The sequence below is a fragment of the Nannospalax galili genome, unplaced genomic scaffold (assembly GCF_000622305.1).
Source record: "Nannospalax galili isolate Female #2095 unplaced genomic scaffold, S.galili_v1.0 scaffold270, whole genome shotgun sequence".
Lineage (NCBI taxonomy): Eukaryota > Metazoa > Chordata > Mammalia > Rodentia > Spalacidae > Nannospalax > Nannospalax galili.
This window is the reverse complement of record NW_008330152.1, coordinates 2,668,976-2,691,277: the sequence shown is the minus strand read 5'-3', so window position 1 is coordinate 2,691,277 and position 22,302 is coordinate 2,668,976. Positions and strand designations below refer to the sequence as shown.

At 36.8% G+C, this 22,302-nt stretch overlaps 1 protein-coding gene across 6 annotated transcripts in view; it reads right to left on the bottom strand.

Annotated features, from left to right (window-relative positions):
- The window catches only part of Usp9x (ubiquitin specific peptidase 9 X-linked), a 137,497-nt gene that overhangs the window by 53,722 nt on the left and 61,473 nt on the right, over nucleotides 1-22,302 (bottom strand). For 4 of the 6 annotated variants that reach the window (XM_029568427.1, XM_017800627.2, XM_017800630.2 and 1 more), the window contains exons 5-14: nucleotides 17,302-17,414; nucleotides 16,088-16,306; nucleotides 12,357-12,472; nucleotides 11,908-12,159; nucleotides 11,692-11,830; nucleotides 9,136-9,288; nucleotides 8,269-8,373; nucleotides 5,996-6,202; nucleotides 4,901-5,037; nucleotides 2,832-2,980 (exon numbers count right to left, since the gene is read on the bottom strand). In XM_029568427.1, coding sequence (XP_029424287.1) covers nucleotides 2,832-2,980; nucleotides 4,901-5,037; nucleotides 5,996-6,202; nucleotides 8,269-8,373; nucleotides 9,136-9,288; nucleotides 11,692-11,830; nucleotides 11,908-12,159; nucleotides 12,357-12,472; nucleotides 16,088-16,306; nucleotides 17,302-17,414 — 1,590 coding nt within the window. The remainder of the gene's footprint in view (nucleotides 1-2,831; nucleotides 2,981-4,900; nucleotides 5,038-5,995; nucleotides 6,203-8,268; nucleotides 8,374-9,135; nucleotides 9,289-11,691; nucleotides 11,831-11,907; nucleotides 12,160-12,356; nucleotides 12,473-16,087; nucleotides 16,307-17,301; nucleotides 17,415-22,302) is intronic. The other 2 variants (XM_017800629.2, XM_008842998.3) reach the window with 1 other exon arrangement.

Sequence of the window (22,302 nt, the reverse complement as noted above, 5' to 3'; positions counted from 1 at the left end):
GGCAGGTAGATCTCTCAAAGTGCCAGGCCAGCTGGGGCTACAGGGAGACTCTGTCTCAAAAAGAGAGAAAAAAAAATCTTTCTGTGCACATTTTGAAAATGCTCCAAAAAGTGTTAGATGAGCTAGGTGTGATGGCGTATGCCTTAACCCCAGCACTTGGGAGGCAAAGGCATGAGCATCTCTGTGAGATGGAGGTCAGCCTGGTCAACACAGCGAGTTCCAGGACAGCTGTAGCTACAGGAGACCCTGTCTCAAAAAAGACACCCCGCCCCCGAAAAAGTGTTAGATGGACACCATTGGGAACAGGTACTGGAAATTGAGAGTCCTTAAAAAAACAAAAGAGGAAAATGTTGATTTATAGGGACAACAAATAACAACAAAAATCCAGAAAAACAAGGTAAATTACATTTCCAGCAATTGTTTAAATCAGCCCAATGACTCCCCTACCAGTGAATTAAGTCTTCAGTGGCAACTGAAAGGTTCACTCTGCTGCATGCATGGGAAAACTTAAAAATTCCTGATTTGGTTGGTAGCAGTGCATGAAAGCACTAGTACTGAGAACACAAACTAATATTGGATTTTGTTTTTTTGGTTTTTTTTTTCCCCCTCGAGACAGGCTGGGTCTCACTATGTAACCCTGTAACCCTAGCTGGCCTGGAATTCTCCATGTACACCAGGCTGGCCATGAATTTAGAGATCCACCTGCCTCTGTCTGAGTGCTGGGATTTAAAGTGTACCATCATGCCTGGCCATGGAGAGATTTTTAGTAATTTCTTCTTTCTTATCTAAGAATGTTAAAGTAGAAGGTGAAATCAGCTGACCCCCTCCAAAAGCTAAGCTAGCTATTGGTGATAAAATGAGCAGGAAAAAATACTTAATACTGCTGAAATGGTTATCTGAAGTTGAGATGACCAGTGAACTGTGGAAGCCTGATGGTATCCTACTGAAAAAGTTATCCTGCTGAACATGTCTCTCAAAACGAATGAAATTTGTACAATACTTTTACTATGCACAGGCAAATTCTGTAATTTACAGTATAATTGCAGATTCAGAAATGTTGGTAGATAATATCACAGTACTAATTTGAGCTAAGTTACAGAAAGACATGATATACAGACTAAATAGGAAAAATAGAAGGTCTATGATGTCCAGGAATTCAGAAAATATCCAGTACTTATATATTTGGGTCAAGTTTCAGAGCTAGGCAGTATGAATGTGCTGATTTACAATCTTACTTTGTGGAGAGAGAGAGAACATACGGAAAAGAAACTGAACAATGAAAGCATTTTTGTGACATGAAATTAAAATGAGGTAATAATTCATGTAGAATCTGATTCAAATGGAGTAGAAAACTGAGGCTAAATTGAATGGTACATGTATTGTCTCTTAATTATCCAACAATAGAGTCCTAACCTCTGACAATGAAATGTTAACACCATTTGAAAATAAAGTACATAAAAAAATCAGCAATAAATCACAAATTTGACTCTACCTTGGGATAAAGGGTACACTGACAATTACAAAGGCTTTGTATCATAAAGAAGAGATCAGCAGAGTCAGAGGTATGTTAGACTAAATCCCAGTGTCTGGATATTTATGTATAGTGTTTACGATCTCACCATTTCACTAAATTTGATTTCATTTGGTATATAGTATACACATCATGGCTGCATACCCACACTATCTTCAACATTCAATCATGCTGCTTAAAAGAAGGAAGCTGCTTAAAAGAAGCACTTGGGAGGCAGAGGCAGGTGGATCTCTGTGAGTTCAAGGCCAGCCCGGTCTACAATAGTGAGTTCCAGGACAGCTGGGGCTACAGGGAGACCCTGTCTCAAAAAGTCCGAAAAAAAAAAAGGAAGCTGGGATCAAAATGATAAAACACAATCTAGTACCCTTTTTAAGTATCAGGAATTGTGCTCAATAATTTGAATTACTCACTATCCTATGCAACAGTATTATAAATAGTCCCATTTTTAAAAAACTTAAAATTTATGTGTGTATGTGTGTGTGCGTACTCATGGAGGCCAAGAGAGTGACAGATCCCTTGGAGTTATAGGTGAGCTGCACGATGTAGGTGCTAGAATGTGCTAGAACTCATGGCCTCTGTAAGAGCAACTGCTGAGCCATTTCTCTAAGCCAAAGGTGCTCTTAACCACTGAGCCATCTCTCCAGCCCTGCAATAGCCTCATTTTCAATATACATGACTGGATTCTACAGATCCCATAACAATAAATGAATGACATGTATGGGAACCATGTCTAATTTAGTCTCTTAATACTGGTACTATAAAGCTCATTATGGCTTTGAGAACGAACCTGAACCTACAAGGTGCTTTTCATTAGGAATGTGGGACTATAAATTTAGCCTAAGAAGGAACAGAAGGTGTACTACTAAGCAGCCATTTATATTCTAGTGTGGAGGTTCTGACATGGCTGTTGGAAGGCAAAATATATTGACACGTAGGGCTCACGTACAGAAGACACTTAGAAAACGTACACAGACGTGTTTTCTTAAAAAGTGGAGGTGGTAATAGTAATAAAACAAAGTCGGATACATACCTAGAAAGGTAAAAAATTTGTGGTACTGACTGGTAGAGCTCCCCAGGCAGAGAAGAAAAAGAAACCAACTTTGGTTGGGAAAAGCAAACTAAGATCCTTGAACACTGGACTAAAGTTTAGGTTTATTAAGATCTGGGAGTACAAGTGGATCATAAGAAAATTTCATAAAACCAACTGCCTTGAATCTTTTAAAATATAAGTGTCACTTCTAAGGTAACTAATGCAAAAAAGCAATCATAGTTATTTCCCACAGTTCAGTTTTTAACATACCTCTGGCATATAGTCTCATGCTTTCCATGTAAGTTGCAAGATTTTCTGCTACCAAAGTAACTAGGGCATGATTATGCTGTAGTTGATTGATTAAGTCATGACGATAAAATACATGGGGACTTCGCTGCGTTTGACTGAAACGAGAAGAACTTAACAATATAATTAGGCAATTAAACTCTGTTGCAATCAAGAGTTTATACTATCTAAATTCTTAGCAACTAATTAAAAACCTAAGAAGCTAGTTTTGTTCGTTTACCTCTTTTAATGACGTTATTAAGCAATTTAATAGAAATGTCCCCCAAATTATTATTCTTATTTTACATGAAAATCATACATCAGTATTCTCTTCACTTCAGTTCATGGGGGGTTTACTTCAATGACTAATTTCTACTCCTTTATTACTACTAAAGTACTTGTGTTAGATTACAGGAATATTTGAGAATTAAAAAATAGAAACATACTTTGCAAGATTAGCATTGTACTTTCCAGTGAAGAATTTAAGAATGTTTTCACAGTAGTTTTTATTTAGTAGGGGACGGACAGATGGCTCAGGAGGTAAAAGTACTTGCCACCAAGCCTGATGACCTGAGTTTGATCATCACATGGTAGGAGGACAGACCTGATTTGGCCCCTAACATCCACAGGCACACTGCAGCATGCACCCCTGACTCCCACAAAAAATTAAAATGTACTAAAAAATTCAAGGCACACATTGCAAATATTTGCTTTATAGCCAAACTGTTATGGACAACACTAAGTCCTTTCCAAATTTTGGTCATATTTTCTGAAACTAGTCAAATTTCAGAGCCACTGCTATAATTCTAGTGGAAAGAAGGTCATTGAATTTTTTTTTTTTTGAAGACCTGCATCACTTGAGAAAGGTCAAGTGGCAGATGTAAAAATGGGCCAAACAAACCAATCCCTGGTCCTCTACAAGAGCAGCCAATACTCCTAACTGCTGAGTCTTTTCTCCAGACCCCCAAAAGATTACATTTATTAACATACATGTCTGAAGTTTTTTCTAATGGTCACTCCTATAGCTCTTCCAATATCTGATTTTTTTTTTAACCTTTGGTGGTGGGGGGATATGAGGTTCAACTGTTAATAGAACATACATATGAATTCTTAGGTTTTTTTTTTAAGGAATTCTTAATAGTAATGTAAAGCTGTAAAAGACTGCCATTTATATGTTATGCATAAAAAACATAGTTAGGGAATGTTCCCAAGAGTACAAGACTGGATTGATACAAGGTTCCCCACACTATCTAGGAATATTCTTTCAACTACACTAAGTTTTCTTTCTTTCCAGATTAGACCTCTTCCTATGTCTTTGATTTTAACTCCATTGCCAGAAATACAAGGACAATTTGTTTCAGCAAGTAGATTTTGGCATCGTGGGGTTTTCTAAACCCTTTTTTTTTGTTTGACAGGGTTTCTCTGTACAGCCGTCGTTGCCCTTAGAACTCAGAGGTTCATCTGCCTCTGCCTCCCTAGTGCTGGGAATTAAAGGTATGTGCCACCCTACCTGGCTTAAGTTTTTTTAAATATGGCTATTAAAAAGAAATTTAGGTAAAATAAAAAAATTTAACTGTGTCACACCATCTTCCATTATTTAAATGTCAGTGTAAATCAATCTTTTAAATTAGTTTAAAAATTGACTACTAAGGCCAGGCTTGGTGGCGCATGCCTTTAATCCCAGCACTCAGAGGCAGAAGGATCTCTGTAAATTCAAGGCCAGCCTGGTCTACATAGTTGAGTTCCAAGCCAGCTGGGACTACAGGGAGACCCCGTCTTAAAAAAAAAAAAAAAAAAAAACACCAAAAAAAAAACCCACCAAAAAAAAACCTATTAAATATTTGAAGTAGTATGAAGCAGTAGCAGCCTCCTGATTCTGTTAACTATGGCTTACTTCCTCACCAATGAAACAAAGGAGGTAGGTTTGATAGGATTCTTTTGTTCCAAAAGACCCTTCTTAGTTGCCTGTCACTCCACTAATTTTCTTTAGAATTTGCTGTTACCAATTGAAATGTGAATATGTAAGTAAAAATAATAGTTTTTAAAAGTCTTACCTCAAATTTTGAGGAGCTTCACCAAACAAACTACAAATTTCTCTAATTTGTTTCAGAGCAGGAATAACCCATTTGTCATTTGTACGAAGTTCTTCTATAAAGCGATCTATCCATTGGATCTTTTGTGTGTCCCGGTCCTTAAACAAACAATTTCAAATTTTTACATAGCTAAATTCTCAAAGAAGTCTAGTATTTAAGGAATATTAAAAAGAAACTGAGCTAAATTTAATTTTCCACAAAATTATAAGTTTTTCTTGTAAGATTAATATGATAAGTACACTGTAATTGTACTAAAAATATCAATAAGAAAGTACGTGTATCTTAACTTCATATTCACTAATGAAACTCCAAAAAGTAAAACACTATATATAAACTATATAAATTCAGTATAGTTTGATCTTAAATTACCAGTTTTAGTTTTAGCTAATGTTTTAAGAAATTCTATAGTATAAGGCTGGACATGGTGGTGCGTGCTTTTAATCCCAGCACGCCCAGGCAGAAGGCAGGTGGATTTCTATGAGTTCAAGGCCAGCCTGGTCTACATAGTGAATTACAGGTCAGCTGGGGCTATAGGGAGACCCTGTCTCAAAAAAGACCGGAAAAAAAATTCTATAGTAGCTCACAGTAACATAACAATTGTTTTACTATTTAGGGAATTCTATTAATTGCTCTTAAATTCCTTTTTTTTGAGACTGGGTCTCCCTGATGCCCCAGGTGGCCTGGAGCATACCACAGAGGTCTGAGATCCTTTGCCTAAATGCAAGTGCCATCACACACCACTCAACTTTTTCTTTTTTTTTGTATTAGGTGCAAAGAAAACTTAGTTTCTCTTACCTCTGACTTGAAGTCCCTACTTGGCTTTAATATTTATCATCTATTTAAAACTAGCATTTCTTTATCATACTATCAGTAAATAATCTATTTTCTGTACTTTCTCCCAAGGAGACTCAAGATGGTTACAAAACTTTGTTGTAGAGACCTAAGAAAGGCAGATTTATATATTCTTGAATACCATTGAAAAGATCATGATGTCAGAATAAATTTAATCATGAAGTAACAGAAAGGTCACAAAAGTTAGCCAAGCAGCACCCTTACCTGAGAGCAACTATAATCTAGTATTTTGATGTGAGCACTAAGAGCCAGGTCCATTATATCTACAGGCACATCATCACTGTGAGCAAGATTCCACAGAAGGTTCAACACTTTGTGTGCCATTACACCATCTTTATCATCTTCTGCAAGGCGACGAATCAGCTCAAGGAGCTTTTCACGCTGCTTTTTACTTGCATTTGTCCAACTAGCCTACAAAAGACATTTGAACAACATGAAAACAATCCATAATAGGCTGGAACTAACTATGCAGACTATGCAGTCTCCTGAGTGCTGGGATTAAAGGCCGTGTGCCACCACTCCTGGCTTATTGGTTATTTCTTAAATATAATGCTATGTCAATTTTATTTTTGGTCTTTTTGAGACAGGGTCTCCCTGTAGCCCCAGCTGTCCTGGAACTCACTATGTAGACCAGGCTGGCCTTGAACTCACAGAGATCCGCCTTCCTCTGCCTCCCAGAGTGCTGGGATTAAAGGCGTGTGCCACCACGCCTAGCCTAATTATTTTTTTAAAAAAGAAAAACTACTACTAATGGGGCTGGAGAGATGGCTCAGCAGTTAAGAACACTGGTTGTTCTTGCAGAAGACCCGGGTTTGAATCCCAGCACCCACATGGCAGCTAACAACTGTTTGTAACTCCAGTCCCAGGGGATCCGACAGCCTTTTCTGACCTCCGTGGGCATTGCACGACATGAGTGCACTTACCTACATGCAGGCACAAATACACATACAATAAAAATAATAAATATAAAAAAATTTTTTAAAGAAAAACTACATAGATGAACATAGAATTATTCAAGTGACATTTCAAAGACAACAGTATTCACGAGAAAAAAAAATCACTTTGATTTACAGTTAAATACCTCATCTAAGGCTTCCAACTCCAGTAGTACTGGCATTTGGACCACCACTTCAGAAGCAACCCCAATATTAAGGATGAACAACTATTAAGTTCAGAGCATTCATAATAAGTGATTGTAATATTTTCCCAGCTGCTTTTGACATACTTCAAAAGATGGGGGAAATGTTTACAAGTTTTTTCTTTGTATGTATAAAATGATGATACTTAAAAGCAGAGAAAAGATTCACTTAATATTTTGCTTCCTTCGAAGTAGTAAAATTTTCAGTAAGATACAGATTTACAACTTTAATGTACTTAAGATTGACCTGAGAAATTTGCTGAAAACACACACCCCCTAGGCTTCATAACCTAGTGACTAATATGCTTGGTGTGGAAGTCAGGGATTTTTTTCACTTACAGTGAAATACACTTTCAAGAAGGCATAAATATGAACCATTATTATAGTATATAGTGTAACCATTACCTAGCTTTTTTTAAAAAAATGATAAAAGGAAAACACGATAAAGAGCACTCCAGAATGCAGCTGAAATTTATGGCAATTTAATCAAGGCATATTACGTAGCTTCCTTTCTTCCTTCAATGCTCTGTCAATTAGATTTATCCACGTGGTGAAGTTATTCTAATTTGCTTATTGTCATTGCCATGAAATATTCCATTACATGAACATTCCACTATGTAGCCATTCCACATAGCAGTTTTTAACCACTACAAAATAACAAGTCCCAAGTGTTTTTGAATATGCATCTTGGTGCACATACACCTGGGTTTCTCAGGCACATACAAGTCAAACTTTCAATAATCTTACACCTATTCTGAAATGCCAAACAATTTTCAAAAATGTTACTTACACCAAGTAACTTATAGTTCCAGTCGGAATAATCATTTTTAGTAAGACTCCTTGATAACTAATGATCTAATAATGTGGTCTCATGTTCTTAATTCACAAATTCATTAGTCACTCAGGCTTCTTGTGAGCCCATTCCTAGCAACTGAGGACTTGTTACACTATGTCTTAAAAGCACATGGTATTAGCAATACAGATCTAACTAGAGGTCCTGGTGCTACCTTATGAATTACATTTCCACTAAGTCATGGTTTACCTGCATACATATCCTCTGAACACAATCAGTCATCCCCTTCTACAATTTGCTTCAACCTATTACCAAAATACAAACTGCCCAGGGACCGAAATCCAAAATGATAACCTGAGTTTTGAAAGGGTATGAGATTACTTATTTATTTGGGCTAGTATTACTATTACAAAAATGAAAATTTTAAGTCCTCAGTGACAGAAAACACGGGCAAAATCCTTCAGATTAGTGATTGATTATTTGTATATCTAAAGAATTGATTCTGTCTAGAATAAAATGGTAATGACTCACTATTTTAAGAATTACCTTGAAGCAATCAAAAAGATGATCAAGTTGTTCAGGAGAAAAATCCCATGCCAATTTGGCCAGTAGATCATGTACATTCTTCACAATGGCTTCATGTTTCCCGGCCTATTGAGAAAAAATACAAAGACGACCATAGCACACTGTTGTGAATAACAGAAACATAGTATATACTGACTGCTGATGACAATTAGTAAGTTATCCCCACCTCCATTATTTGTATAACATAATATTGTTTAGATGTAAAAAATCTAAAAAGTCCATCTATGAATACATGGTTAATATGTACTTTTTACTGCAGTTTATTAAACATACTTAGATTTTAAGAAAAATAAGCCACATCAGTATTTTTTCCAAATTGGAACGTTAAATACTCAAAAGCAAAAGTATTTTCTGTATTTCTATAAGCTGCTTTAAAAAAAAAATCAAAGCTTTATAATCAGAACTTAATGTTTATGCAGTTTCTTAATCTTTCAGAAAAGTTCGAAGACCTCTGAAATAGTGATTTAATTCTCCTGATAATAGAGGTTTCTAAGTCTACTAAGAAGTCAATGATAGATATCATGTATTCTTCCAACAGACATTTATTTTGTGGTACTAAGGCAAGCACTTTGTCACTGAGCTATATATGTACGCAGTCCTTGGTTTTCTGAGCTGAGGTCTTGCTATGTAGCTCAGACTGGCTTCCAATGCATGATTCTCCCACTTCTGCTAAGATCATAGGTAAGCACCACGTTCGGCTTCCTTTATTATTCTAACTTTTCTCTTAAACGTTAACTAAATGTGTATTTAAGTATTATTGGAAATTTCTGGAAGTTTCCTAGAGGATTATTTTATATAACAAGCATTTAAGTGTGATAAAGTCCTTACCTGTGCTGCCCAGATATTATCAAGATCTTGCAAAGTCAGAGCTTTTTCTTTGATGACAAAACGAAGAATCTTCTCTAGCTTCTCTACATACTGTGGCTGATGAAGACTATCTCGCAGAACTATGGATAAAATATTGTTCTGCTGGATCCATTCCTAAATGTAATTAAAAAAAAAAACTGGTTTCAAAACAGAAACAAAAGTAGTTTTTTTTTTCTTCCCCCAGAGCTGAGGACCGAACTCAGGGCCTATCAAGCACTCTACCAAACCCACGGTTAAAAATATATATGTAAATATATATATATATATATATACACACTATATATATTTTTTATAAGTAGAATTTCTAAACACATTTACAAAATACAGTGTACTTATGCACCATCATCATAGGAAATTACTAAAAAAAATTATAGTAAGTTCTTTCTTTTTCCCCTTGAAATAGGATCTTGCTATGTAGCATGGGATAGTCATAAACTTGTGATCCTCCTGCCTCCACCACTCTCCCAAGTGCTGGAATTAAATAATTTATGAGGAAATATCCCCAGAAACTAGAAATACTCACACCATTAAAAGTATTCTATACGGCAGCATTCACTCAGAAAAACATCATTTAAATGCAATAATTGCTAGGGTTTTTAGGCAACATGGGCACAGGACCAACTTGAGCATCTTTAGATCTCTTTAATTCTGCTCCAGAACAATTTGGACTGGATCTTGGGCAAAAAGATACTCTCTATAATTTTTATTTATTAACTGATTGCCACGTGCCAAACACTGTTGTTTATCTACCACCTTCTGCCATCTTTGAAGAAAGCAATTACCTTGTCCTATTACAGAACCCCAAACAAGTTTGCAGTTGCCAGCAATAAAATCTAAATCAACTCTGTATGTTCCTATTATCTGTTCCCATAATACTATGCTATGCTGTTGCTTGACTGTCATTTACCTAACCTTCACAGCAATAAAGTGGGAACTCACAATTAAAAAAAAAAAGGTAATCCACACTGTTAGGATTTTGCACTAACTTACTGAAAATAAAAGTAGTTGGGCCCAAAATGTGCACTAGAAGTATTTTTTAAGCCAATAAAGGACAGGTTTTTAAATTCCTAATCTGTTGGAGGCATTTTTTTCCTAATATAAGAGTAGCTCTGTACTTAACTTTCCCAAGGCAGACAGGCATGGGACACACACAAAACTAGATGGCTAACACTTTACTTCCTAACCCAAGGAAAAGATCTAAATATTCTCCACGTATTTTTTTTTCTTTTTAGTCCTGACCACTCACTAGGACCCTGAAGAACTATAACCCTAGCTGCTCAACATTTTTAATCATAGTCTATATTGTAGTTTCCTTAATTACCAGTGTGATCCCTTGGTAGTAGTTGGTTACAGATATCTCATAACTCTCATAGTACTTACAAAAATAACATGTGTTCTATAATTTAAATGGTAACTTATAATTAATACTGTAATATGTAAATTATCTATGAAAAATAAAGTTTCCTAAGTATTCAAGGCCAAGATGATAGGAACTCAAGCACTTTAAAACAAAATTCTCAAAATGAAGTTAAAACAGTAACTTGTTGATCTTATTTCACGATTATATCTTTCATAAAACATTTTTGTATGTTTGTTTTCTGAGACAAAGCCTCAATATGTAGCCAAAGCTGGTGTCCAACTTGTAGTACATCTTCCTTCCTGCCTCCACCTTCCCAGTGCTGGGATTACAGGTATGCACCACCACACCCAGCCATATATCTCATGTTTTCAAATCATTAACTGGAACTGATCAAATAACAACAGGCTCCTTCATTCACTATGTAGCAGATACTACCTAGTCCATTCCCAGATCACTTCTATCTACTTCATTTCAAACAATTTCACAATTTCTATACCAAATCTCCCATTAAGCTAGTTATTACTTTGCAACACCACACTCAACATAAAGTTATCATTAACATGCTCAGCTACCAAATAATAAACCATGCTATTGTGTAATAGCATAGTTCTCACAATCAATAAACCTGTAAAAACAAAACACCTTTCAACTTAAAAACTTTGGGGTTCATTTTACTCATATGAGTGTTTTGCCTACGTGTGTGTGCGCACCATGTGCATGCAATGCCAGTGGAGGACAGAAAAGGGTATCAGATGCCATGGAACTGGAGTTAAGGATGGCTGTTAACCACCATGTGGGTGCTGTGAAATGAACCTGGGTCCTCTTTTAAGAGCAGCCATGCTGTTAAATGTTGAGCCATCTCTCCAGCCCACTATTCCTCTTGATTTTTATTTCTTTTTTTGGTCTTTTTTGAGACAGGGTCTCCCTGAAGCTGCAGCTGGCCTGGATTCGCTATGGAAACAAGGCTGGCCTTAAACTCACAAAGATCTGCCTGCCTCTGCCTCCTGAGTGCTGGGATTAAAAGTGCGCGTCACCATACCCAGCTCCTCTTGATTTTTGACCTAAATTTATAATTAACATTACTAATTTTAGCTATAATCATTCTAGTCTCAAGTAGATACTTATTTACTTAAAAAGAATAAAGTTAAAAGGCTTACTGCCATCCGCTCCGCAGTGAGCCACTCTTCCTCCTCAGGATTACCATGTCGATGGGTATAGTATGACACACTGGATATCACCTTGTTAACTTCATTCAGTGCATTCATCTTTCCATTGAAAGAAGAAATCTGCAATAATCTGTAAGAGAAATTCACTTCTAAGTATGATTCTAAAAAATGCATGCATATGATTATTTCCAAAGATAAAGAACTTACCTAAGTATCATTTTTAATCTAAATATTTCCAAGTTCTTCACAGTTTCTTCTTGTCCAGGAACCCGTGAAGCTAAATTCTTCAAAGATTTAATAATCATTGAAAGAGCATCATTTTTAGCTTCATTCTTTGCTTCTTTTTTCAGTTCTTCATCAGTTAAGTTTTCTAAAAATTGTGGAACCATTTCTATTATTGGAAGAAAGTATTTTTTCACCGTGTGAAGAGTAAGAAACTCATAGCACTGTCCAAAAGGTCTGAAACAAAATAAAACTCCTGTTATACTTAATTTCTTAACATCAATTGAGTTAACTGTCATAGTACATGCATTACTTTTAAAATATCCAATCACCAAGTTTTTAAAAATCTCCACTTGAATTATTCATTTTTTAAATTAAGAAAAACCCCAGCAATTCATCATATACAGAACATTTCATTTTAAAATGTAACTTACTTAATAAGGGCTGCAATTATCTGAACATTTAATGCTGATCCATTAATAAAACGATCATGCAATATCTGGAACCCATTTAAAGTACCAAATTTGTTGAGGAGATCCACTAGCCAGCCCTGCAATACAATTAACATAAAAAAAGTTAAACTTTTTTTTGGGGGGGAAAGTACTATCTTGATTTGATATGCTAGAAAAGGTATATTCAATAAAACCAACTGGCAACTCATTCTTGAAAAGACCTCAAAATATTGAATTTTACTCATAGTGATCCACATGTGGTGAAGCAGCATAAATATCAAGCACAAATTAGATTACTGGGACACAATTTATATCAATATAGCTGCTGAGTAAGAATTAAAAACCAGGCTTCTATTTCAGCAACCCCTCCATAAAGATGTAGGTTGTCTAAACACCTGAAAATGCCTAATAAAATAATCAGGTAAAACAGCTTCAAATAGTTAAATGAAGAAAAAGCTACTTAGTAATCTAATATAATGAATTCTGAATCAATTTCTTATTGTAGTTGATCATAATCTTAATCTTGTGAACTGTCAAAAATTACACTATGGTTGGCTGAAGATATGCTGCAAAGATACCATACTTGTCTACAATGAGCAAAGACTTAGATTTGATACACTGCTTGTACTGCAGAATAAAAGAAAAAGAAAGTAAACACCACTAAACCCTGGTACAGTTTTACTAACTAGAACATCCTGATACTAAATGCCCTGAGTTCTCATTTATTTTTTGCAAAGTTTGCCATTTAAAAACTACCTTTAAATCAGGTGTGGTGGCGCACACCTTTAATCCCAGCACTGAGGAGGTAGAGGCAGGTGGATCTCTGTGAGTTCAAGGCCAGCCTGGTCTACATAGGGCGTTCTAGGTCAGCTGGGGCTAGAGGGAGATCCTGTCTCAAAAAAGACAAAGACAAAAACAAAAACAACAACAAAAAATCCAAACCCACTACTTTAAAAATCTTTGTTTGTACGCAAATTCTTCCTTGCCTTCTACCCTGTTGATCCCAGGGATTGAATTCAGGTCATCAAACTTGGCAACAAGTGCCTTTACCTTCTGAGCCATCTTGCCAGCCTCAGCTCTCATCTTAGAAGTAGTACCATGCAACAGTATAGAGCCTCTTTTAACTTGTTCTTTAAGAACAATAATTTAAACTACAATATAGCTAAGATAGGAATAATTTGTGTAGCTAAAAGTATGTCTGCATGTAAAAACTTAAAAGATTGTGTTGTTGGGCAGGTGTGGTGCATTCCTTCAACCCCAGCACCTGGGGAACAGAGGCAGGAGGAACTCTAAGTTCCAGGCCAGTCAGAGTTACATAGCAAGACCATCTCAAAAAATATTTTATTAGTAAGTTTACTATTAAATTTCAGTAAGTTCACTATTTTCCATTTTATTTGGTCTTAAAAGGTCAATTCTAGGTAATTAAACTCTCAGTAGTCAATCAGCAGTTCTCTTTAGGGATTCAGCAGCTAAGCAAGTACATGCTCATCATGCAATATATTCAAATCCCAGAACCCACATAGCAGCTAACAACCGTCTGTAACAGTTCCAGGGAACCTGACACCCTCTTCTGGCTTCCATGGGTATTGCAAGACACAGGTGCACTTGCATACATACAGGTAAAACACTCAAACACACGTGAAATAAAATTTTAAAAATTAGGCCAAATAAATCCTTGATAATCAACTTTTAAAGTTTATAAAGACTTATTTAGAAAACACAAATTTCTCTGGATTCAGGAGTAGGTAACTCCCAGAATATGCATTATAAACATACTTTAGGTTACATTAAAAACTGAACTCAAAGGTTTTAAAAGTGTATCTTTTCAATAGTTGTTATAAAATATAACATCAAATATTTTAAAATATCATCAACAAGAATTCACCCAAGTCATGTACACTACTGATGAACTGAGAAAAATAAAGTAAATGCAGGTATAGATAAAACTTTTAAGATTATCAATGTTTTGATAACTGGATAATACGCAAGTAAAAATAATACATCTAGTGGCAATATTATGTACTGAAAAGTAATTCTAAAGTTCAACACTGCTGGTGATTTCAATCTCTACAAAATAAACTAAATATTGTACATGACTCTCAATTTTTGTGGCTGGTTGGAGGGGGAAAAATAACTCTACAACATTCAAATATCTCCCTTACAGCGTAAATTTAGAAACCATATACTGTTAACACATATTAAAAGAAACACAGTGTTGGAGCTGGAGAGACATAGCTCAGTTGATTAAGAGCACTGGCTGCTCTTGCAGAGGGCCTGGATTCAAGTCCCAGCACCCATGTGGCAGCTAACAACTGTCTATAACTGCAGTTCTAGGGGATTTGATACCCTCTTCTGATCTCTGTGGGCCTTGCATGAGATGAGTGCACTTACACACGTGTGGGTGATACAATCACACACAAAGTTTTTTTTTGAAACAGGGTCTCCCTACAGCCCCAGCTGGCCTGGAACTCATGGTCTCAGGAGTTTGGGACCCCCTTGGCTTAAAATGGATGTGGATTTTATTTCACAGGTTTTGCACAGTAAATGCCACATTGGGTACCACCTGCATTTCTTTCTTCCTTTCTCTTTTTAACTAATATTTTGGTTAGCATACGAAGAATTGGGTTTGACTGTGCGTTTCCGTATATATACATCATTATGCTGTTTTTCTTCGTCCTCCTGCAGCCCTCCTCTCTCTCTCCCTTTCCCTTTCTTGCTGGTTCTCTGCATTCAAACTATTTCCTCTTCTGCCTCATGACACTTATATCCCACTCTTCTTTCTTTCCAGTTTTTGGTTTTTTGAAACAGGGTCTCCCTACAGCCCCAGCTGGCCTGGAACTCACTATGTAGACCAGGCTGGCCTTGAACTCACAGAGATCTGCCTGCCTCTAGAGGGATGCACCACCATGCCCAGCTCACATATAGCATTTTTTAAAATAAATGTTTTTATATAAAATTTAAATAGTTATCTAGTAAGAAATATCACAAAGTTGCTAGGTGTGATGGCACATGCACATACATGCCTTGAAGCTTAGCACTTGGGAGGCAGAGGCAGCCAGAGCTATATACTGAGACCCTATCTCAAAAAAAAAGTATATAATCTATTTATACTGCTATAGGAAATTTATATTTAAGTATATATTTATTAAATGAGATTTGAAAGATTTACTATCCTCATTTTATAATTTCTACAATTAAGGTATTATTAAGCACGTATATGATACTCTTATTTTGGAGTCAAAATCTTACGACATAAAATTATCACAGCCTTACAGATCCGTACATGATGTGTTTAATCGAAGAAGTAATCCCCTCTACCATTACTACAAAAGAAAACTATGGTCTGTTTTATATTAACCCAAGCTATGATTATTTCCAGGTTGAACAAAAGACAATGAAGACTACATGGAGAAAGTTAAAAAAAAAACCCAAAAAACAAAAAAACAACCTTAAGTACTGAACACTAAAATGCTATGACTATGCCAAAAAACTCCTAGTGTTATACAAAAAACTCAACAGCAGTACAAACAAAAGAGAGCTAAGTATGGGTACAAAATAAAGAATGAAAACCACACAAAATAATGCAAAATCCCTTTCAGAGTACTATGAAATTAATCTTTGCCATAGTAATAGGAAATTCAGATCACTGAAAGTTCTGTGGCAGAGCCAAACAATTTTTAACATTTAAATTTGAAAATAACAAACCAACATACTTTTGGTGATCGAGGGTCTGGAGAACGAGCAAAGAGTTCATCTTCAGGCAACTGAACATTTGAGGAAACAGATTCACACGGACGTGTACCATTGTAGATATGGAATTTGCAATGAGGATTTAAGGCCATGGCAAGAAGTTCTAGAAGTGGAAACCAGTCTTGGGCCAACTTAGCCACACATAGCTCCACCAAGCGATGAGTATTGTTAATAATACATCTCTGTTATATATGGGAGAAAGGTGACTTAGAATGTGAAAACATTGCAATTTTCAAGAGAACTATCTTATAATCCTAATTATCTTTATCTTAATAGTAAATTATCTCTCCATTTTTCTACACGGTTTATTTGAATTGTATTCAATTTCACTAGTACTATGACCAAATTAATTTACTTCATAATTTATATGGTACCTCCTTTTAAAGAGTTATTTGCTTAAATAATAAGGTAGGTACCATAAGCTGTCAATTTCTGTTCTATGACCTCAGACAAGATTAAAATGCCCATTTTTCCCCCTTTGAAATTCTTATACCTTAAGTAACAATTCTAAAATTGAAATAATGTCATTTACCCAAGATGGAGGGGATTGGCTAGTCTCAATGACACCACTGTCAAACTTTGCATTTCTAAATCTAAACAATTACTTGTTAAATCAGAAGATGTTGGCATTTTAAAGTCATGGTCATAGTCGGAAAATAGTTGCCAGAGCACAAAAGCATCATTTGCTTTATAACTTAAAACTATTTTCATAGTGAAAGAACTGAGGCTTTGAGCAATTATGGTATATTATCAATCCAGATATACCTTCTTTTACTCTGTAAAATTTCTGAAATCCAATTTCAGCTAATAAACAATAGGTACTGAAGTGTTTACTCTGCAAGACACTTTGGAGACAATGGGGACCTGAGACCTGAGATCACTAAGTTGTCCGCTTGCTTAAAAGGGAATTTCTTTTAAAAACGATTGGCAACTGTAAACTGAATTAAGCCTGTAGAACTATTTAAATAGTAGCTTATGGTTTTAAACCACAAAGCAGAGTTTAGGTTTCCTGACTGTCCTTTTCTGCATAGTGAGTTTATTTCTCACTACCTCTATAACACTGACTTTTCTGGTGCCTGGGACATGTTATATATGAAACACATATACACACACCTGCCTTCACCAACCAAAGGAGCATTACATAATCTGCTCTTTTAAAGTCAAATGGAAAACTCACATGAATTTCAAACTTCCAGCCACTCACAGCTTCATCTGTAAGGATTTTAGTGAATGAGATTGTTAATCCATCTCGGAAAAACCGCTGACATGCTTCACTTTTAACATCAAGGCCTAAGGGCGAGGAAAGACAAATATTGCTTTACAGTGCTGAATTACATGATGAAAGTAAAGTAATTGGAAATTGTTCAAGGACAGCAATTGCAGAGTACTTTGGGGGGAAAAAAACCTCACATTTTCATAAGCATTATTAAGGTAATTTGATTCAGAAAGGAAACCAGTCCTGTGTGGTAGCACACACCTTTAATCCCAGCAAAGGCAGGCCATTCCTTCTGAGTTTCCGGCCAGCCTGGTTTACATAGTGAGCTCCAAGCCAGCCAGGGCTACATGATGAGACCCTATCTCAAAAAGCAAATAATTAAATAAAAAAGCAAAATTAAAGACTAACTAAAATGCTATAAATTATGACCCTACTTCTTTTTTTATTTTTTGGTCTTTTTGAAACAGGGACTCCCTGTAGCCCCAGTGGGCCAGGAACTAGCTATTGAGACCAGGCTGGCTTTGAACTCACAGAGATCTGCCTGCCTCTGCCTCCCAAGTGCTAGGATCAAAGGCGTGTACCACCATGCTTGACTTATGACCCTACTTCTTAAACCCAAAATGGTGGTCAATATCATGTGACAAGAGAATCTAAATACTTCATAGCATTTTGCTCTCTGAAAATAAATCTTAATTTTACATTTCACAATTATACTTTAAGTCTTAGTTTGTAAACTATCCACTTAGCATCCATATCTTTATACTATCCTCTAAGTGACCAAGTGAGATTAATTGTTCTGTCTTCCTTATTAGCCTCTTTGATTGTTCCATCATCTACACTTTCTTTTTTCTCCCCAATAAACCAAGAATGTATTTCTTCTCAATTAAAAATGTATTATTGTGTGTGTGCATGACTGGGGAGTGAGTGGGGGGATAAACCGTGCTGTGTATGTGGAGGTCAGAGGACAACTTTTGTGGAATCTACTCTCTCCTTCCACCTTTATGTGGGTTCCACGGATTGAACTCAGGTTGTCAAGCCATCTCCCTGGTGCTTTCTTTGCTTTGCTTTGTTTCATTTCATTTAAAAAAGGCAACAGGCTGGGCGTGATGGAGCACGCCCAGGCAGAAGCAGGCAGATCTTTGTGAGTTCGAGGCCAGCCTGGTCTACGTAGTGAGTTTCAGGCCGGCTGGGGCTAAAGGAACTGTCTCAAAAATTCCAAAAAAAAAAAAAAAAAAGGACAACAGAACCATGTGCCATGAAACACAAAGAGTATCTCTAACATGTTTGACACAGGGTCTCACTATGTAACCACTATGGTAGCTTCAAACTCACTCGTGATCCTCCTACCTCAGCCTTCTTCAGATTATAGGTATGTACCACCAAGCATGACACATTAATTTTTGAGAGGGTCTCTATGTATCCTAAGCTGGCCTCAAATTGGTACTACTATCTCAGCTGCAAGTACCTACAGAAAATTAGTCTTGGACCACTACACCTGGCTCATCTACTGCTTAACGACAAAATTTTATTTAAAAATGTTATTTATTATTTTATTTTATGTGTACGAGTGCATTGTGTGCATATATGTTAATAATACACATGAATCATGTAGTGCCCACAGAGGTCAGAAGAGGGCAACCAATTCCCTGAAACTGGAGTTACAGATAGTTGTTAGCCTCCATGTGGGTGCTGGGAACTGAACCCAGGTCCTCTGGAAGAGCAGCCAGTGCTCTTAACCTCTTTGCCGCTCAATGATTAAATTTAAAATCACTCAGTTTGTACAGAAAATACCTGACTTTGGTTGTACAGTATCTGTGGCATGTAACCTTTAAAAATTAAGCCTGGTCACCTTTACTTCCCTGGGCTGCAAAGCCTCCCATGTCCTGGTCCCAGCACCTTCCCTGGGTAAGTCCAGTGTACCTTGACTCCCCCAGCCTCTTTCACCCTCCCAGCTCGCCTCCGAGTCTCTCCTCCTAGGCTGGGTACAGGCCCATTTCTTGTCTTGGCACCCCAGACACCGGGGCTAACCTCTCGACCCAGAGCCGCCACTGCTTCCTGATCCTCTGCATCCTGACCAAGCCATTTCCTCCCTGCAGCCTCCAGGAACTCTCTAGGCCTGGTCCTGGCCCCACCTTCCTTTACTTTCCTGGGTGGCACAGCCACCAGCTTCCTGAGTCCAGCATCTATCCTGGGCCCTTCTCCCAGGCTAGCCCAGCCCCCAAATTCTTGAGGGCAGCATCTTTCCTGGAGGGACTCATACCTTAGAGAAAGTCTGATATCATTTGAGCCTCATCTCACTTGGGCCTCTGTGGGAACTCCTGAAGACAAAAGCAATTAGGCCACTCCAACATAAAATCAAAAGAGAGAACCTGAAGCCTAGACCAACCAGCTTTTCATGCCCAACAACTAAACCACAAAGGCACATAAAGTTTACAAAAAGAAGCAGATCTAAACTCAACAAAGGAAGGCTTGAGTCTCACACAACAATCAGAAACTACAAAGGAAAGTCACATGTCAAAGTCACAAAGAAAAAATAACATGAAAAACCAAAATAATATATTCCCCCCAAGTACCAATAGTCCTCTAGAGGAGTACAATGAGAACTCCCTAGAGATAACACAGGACATGGAACTCAAAAGAACAATTATAAACATGATAAAAGAATTCGGTGAATTTAAAGAACACACAAAGAAAGAAATCAAAGAACTGAAGGAAGATAGGGATAAACTTCTGAAGAATTCAGTAGAGTTTGAAATATTGAAGAATACTCAGGCGAAAATGAAGAAGTGAAACACTCAGTAAGCCAATTAGAAACGACAGGAGAAAGCCTCGCCAAGAGGGTGAATGAAATGGAAACCAGGACATCAAGACTAGAAATGGATGAATTAGACCACTCAAGCAAGGATTATGAAAAATTTAAAAAAGCACAAGAATGGAATATTCAAGAATTGTGTGACACCAAAAACCCCCCTAAACTTACGTATATAGGCATACAGGAAGGAAACGAATCTCAAGACAATGGTATGGAACAGATCTTCAACAGGATTGTAGAAGCAAATTTCCCAAAATTAAAGACATGCCCATACAAATACAAGAAGCATATAGAACACCAAACAGACAGGACCAGAAAAGAAACTCTCCATGGCACATCATAGTAAAAACACTAAACATTTAGAACAAAGAGACAATACTGAAAGCTGCAAAATAAAAACAGCAAATCACATATAAAGGGAAACCCATCAAGATTACAGCTGACTTTTCAGTGAAAACTATGAAAGCCAGAAGAGCCTAGACCAAAGTATTCCCAGCTCTAAATGACCACAGACGCCAACCCAGATTACTTTACCCAGCCAATATGTCTATCATAGTTGAAGGGGAAAGAAAAATCTTCCATGACATAAATAGGCTGAAAGAATTCATGTCCACAAAACCAGCCCTTCAGAGAATTCTTGAAGCAATACAAAGAGGTGAAGAAAGGAATGACTATACACAAAAGGGGTGATGGAAAGAAATTCAATGAAGGTATTAACTGTGGAAATGCAGAGCTATATCAAGAATGTGAACAGAAACAAAAATGACAGGATTCAATACACATCTTTCATTAATAACTTTAAATACCAATGGACTGAACTCCCCAGTCAAAAGATACAGACTAGTTGAATGAATGAAGAAACAAAACCCATCTTTTTGTTGTCTGCACTACCTTAAGGTGAAAGGATGGAAAAAAATATACCAAGCAAATGATACTAAGAAAAAAGCAGGCATTGCAATTCTAATATCTGATAAAACAGACATTAAACTAAAACTAATCAGAAGAGACAAAGAAGGTCACATCATTCTGATCAAAGGAACAATAAACCAAGAAGATATTACAATCATGAACATATATTCACCAAACTCTGGTGCACTCAACTTCAAAAAACAATACTACAGGACATTAAGAACAAGATTAATCACAACTCATTAATAGTAGGTGACTTCAATGCCCCACTGTCTCCATTAGATAAGTCAACAGGGCAGAGAGTTAACAGAGAGACATCTGAATTAAACAATACCATATATCAAATGGACCTAACAGACATCTACCAAATATTCCACCCAAGCACTAAAGAATATACTTTCTATTCAGTGTCCCATGGAACTTCTCCAAAATCGACCACGTACTGGGGCACAAAACAAACCTCAACAAATACAAAAAGATTGAAATAATTCCATGCATTCTATCAGACCACAATGCAATAAAGCTTAACATCAACACTGGAAGAATCCCCAGTAACTACATGAACACATGGAAATTAAACAACACACTCCTGAATGCTGAATGGGTCAAAGGAGAAATTAAGAAAGAAATAAAAGTATTCCTGGAACTAAACGAAAAGGACAATACAACACAACAAAACCTCTGGGACACACTGAAAGCAGTCCTTAGAGGGAACTTTATACCTCTGAGTGTCTACATTAAAAAATCAGAAAGAAGCCGAGCGTGGTGGCACATGCCTATAGTCCCAGCACTTGGGAGGGAGAGGCAGGCGGATCTCTGTGAGTTCAAGGCCAGCCTGGTCTACATAGTGAGTTCCAGGACAGCTCAGGCTATAGGGAGACCCTGTCTCAAAAAGACCGAAAAAAAAAAAAATCGGAAAGATCACAAATAAATGACTTAACATTGTAACTCAAGACACTTGGAACACAACAGCAAATGAAACCCAAATCCAGCAGACAAGAAGAAATAACAAAAATCAGGGCAAAAATTAATGAAATCGAAACAAAGAAAACAATACAAAGAATCAACAAATCCAAGAGCTGGCTCTTTGAAAAGACAGACAAGACTGACAGGCCGGTAGCCCAGTTAACCAAAAGAAAGAAAGAGCACCTCCAAACAAAATCAGAGATGAAAGGGGAAACATCACAACAGACACCAGAAAGATACAGAACATTATAAGGGAATACTTTAAAAACCTATAT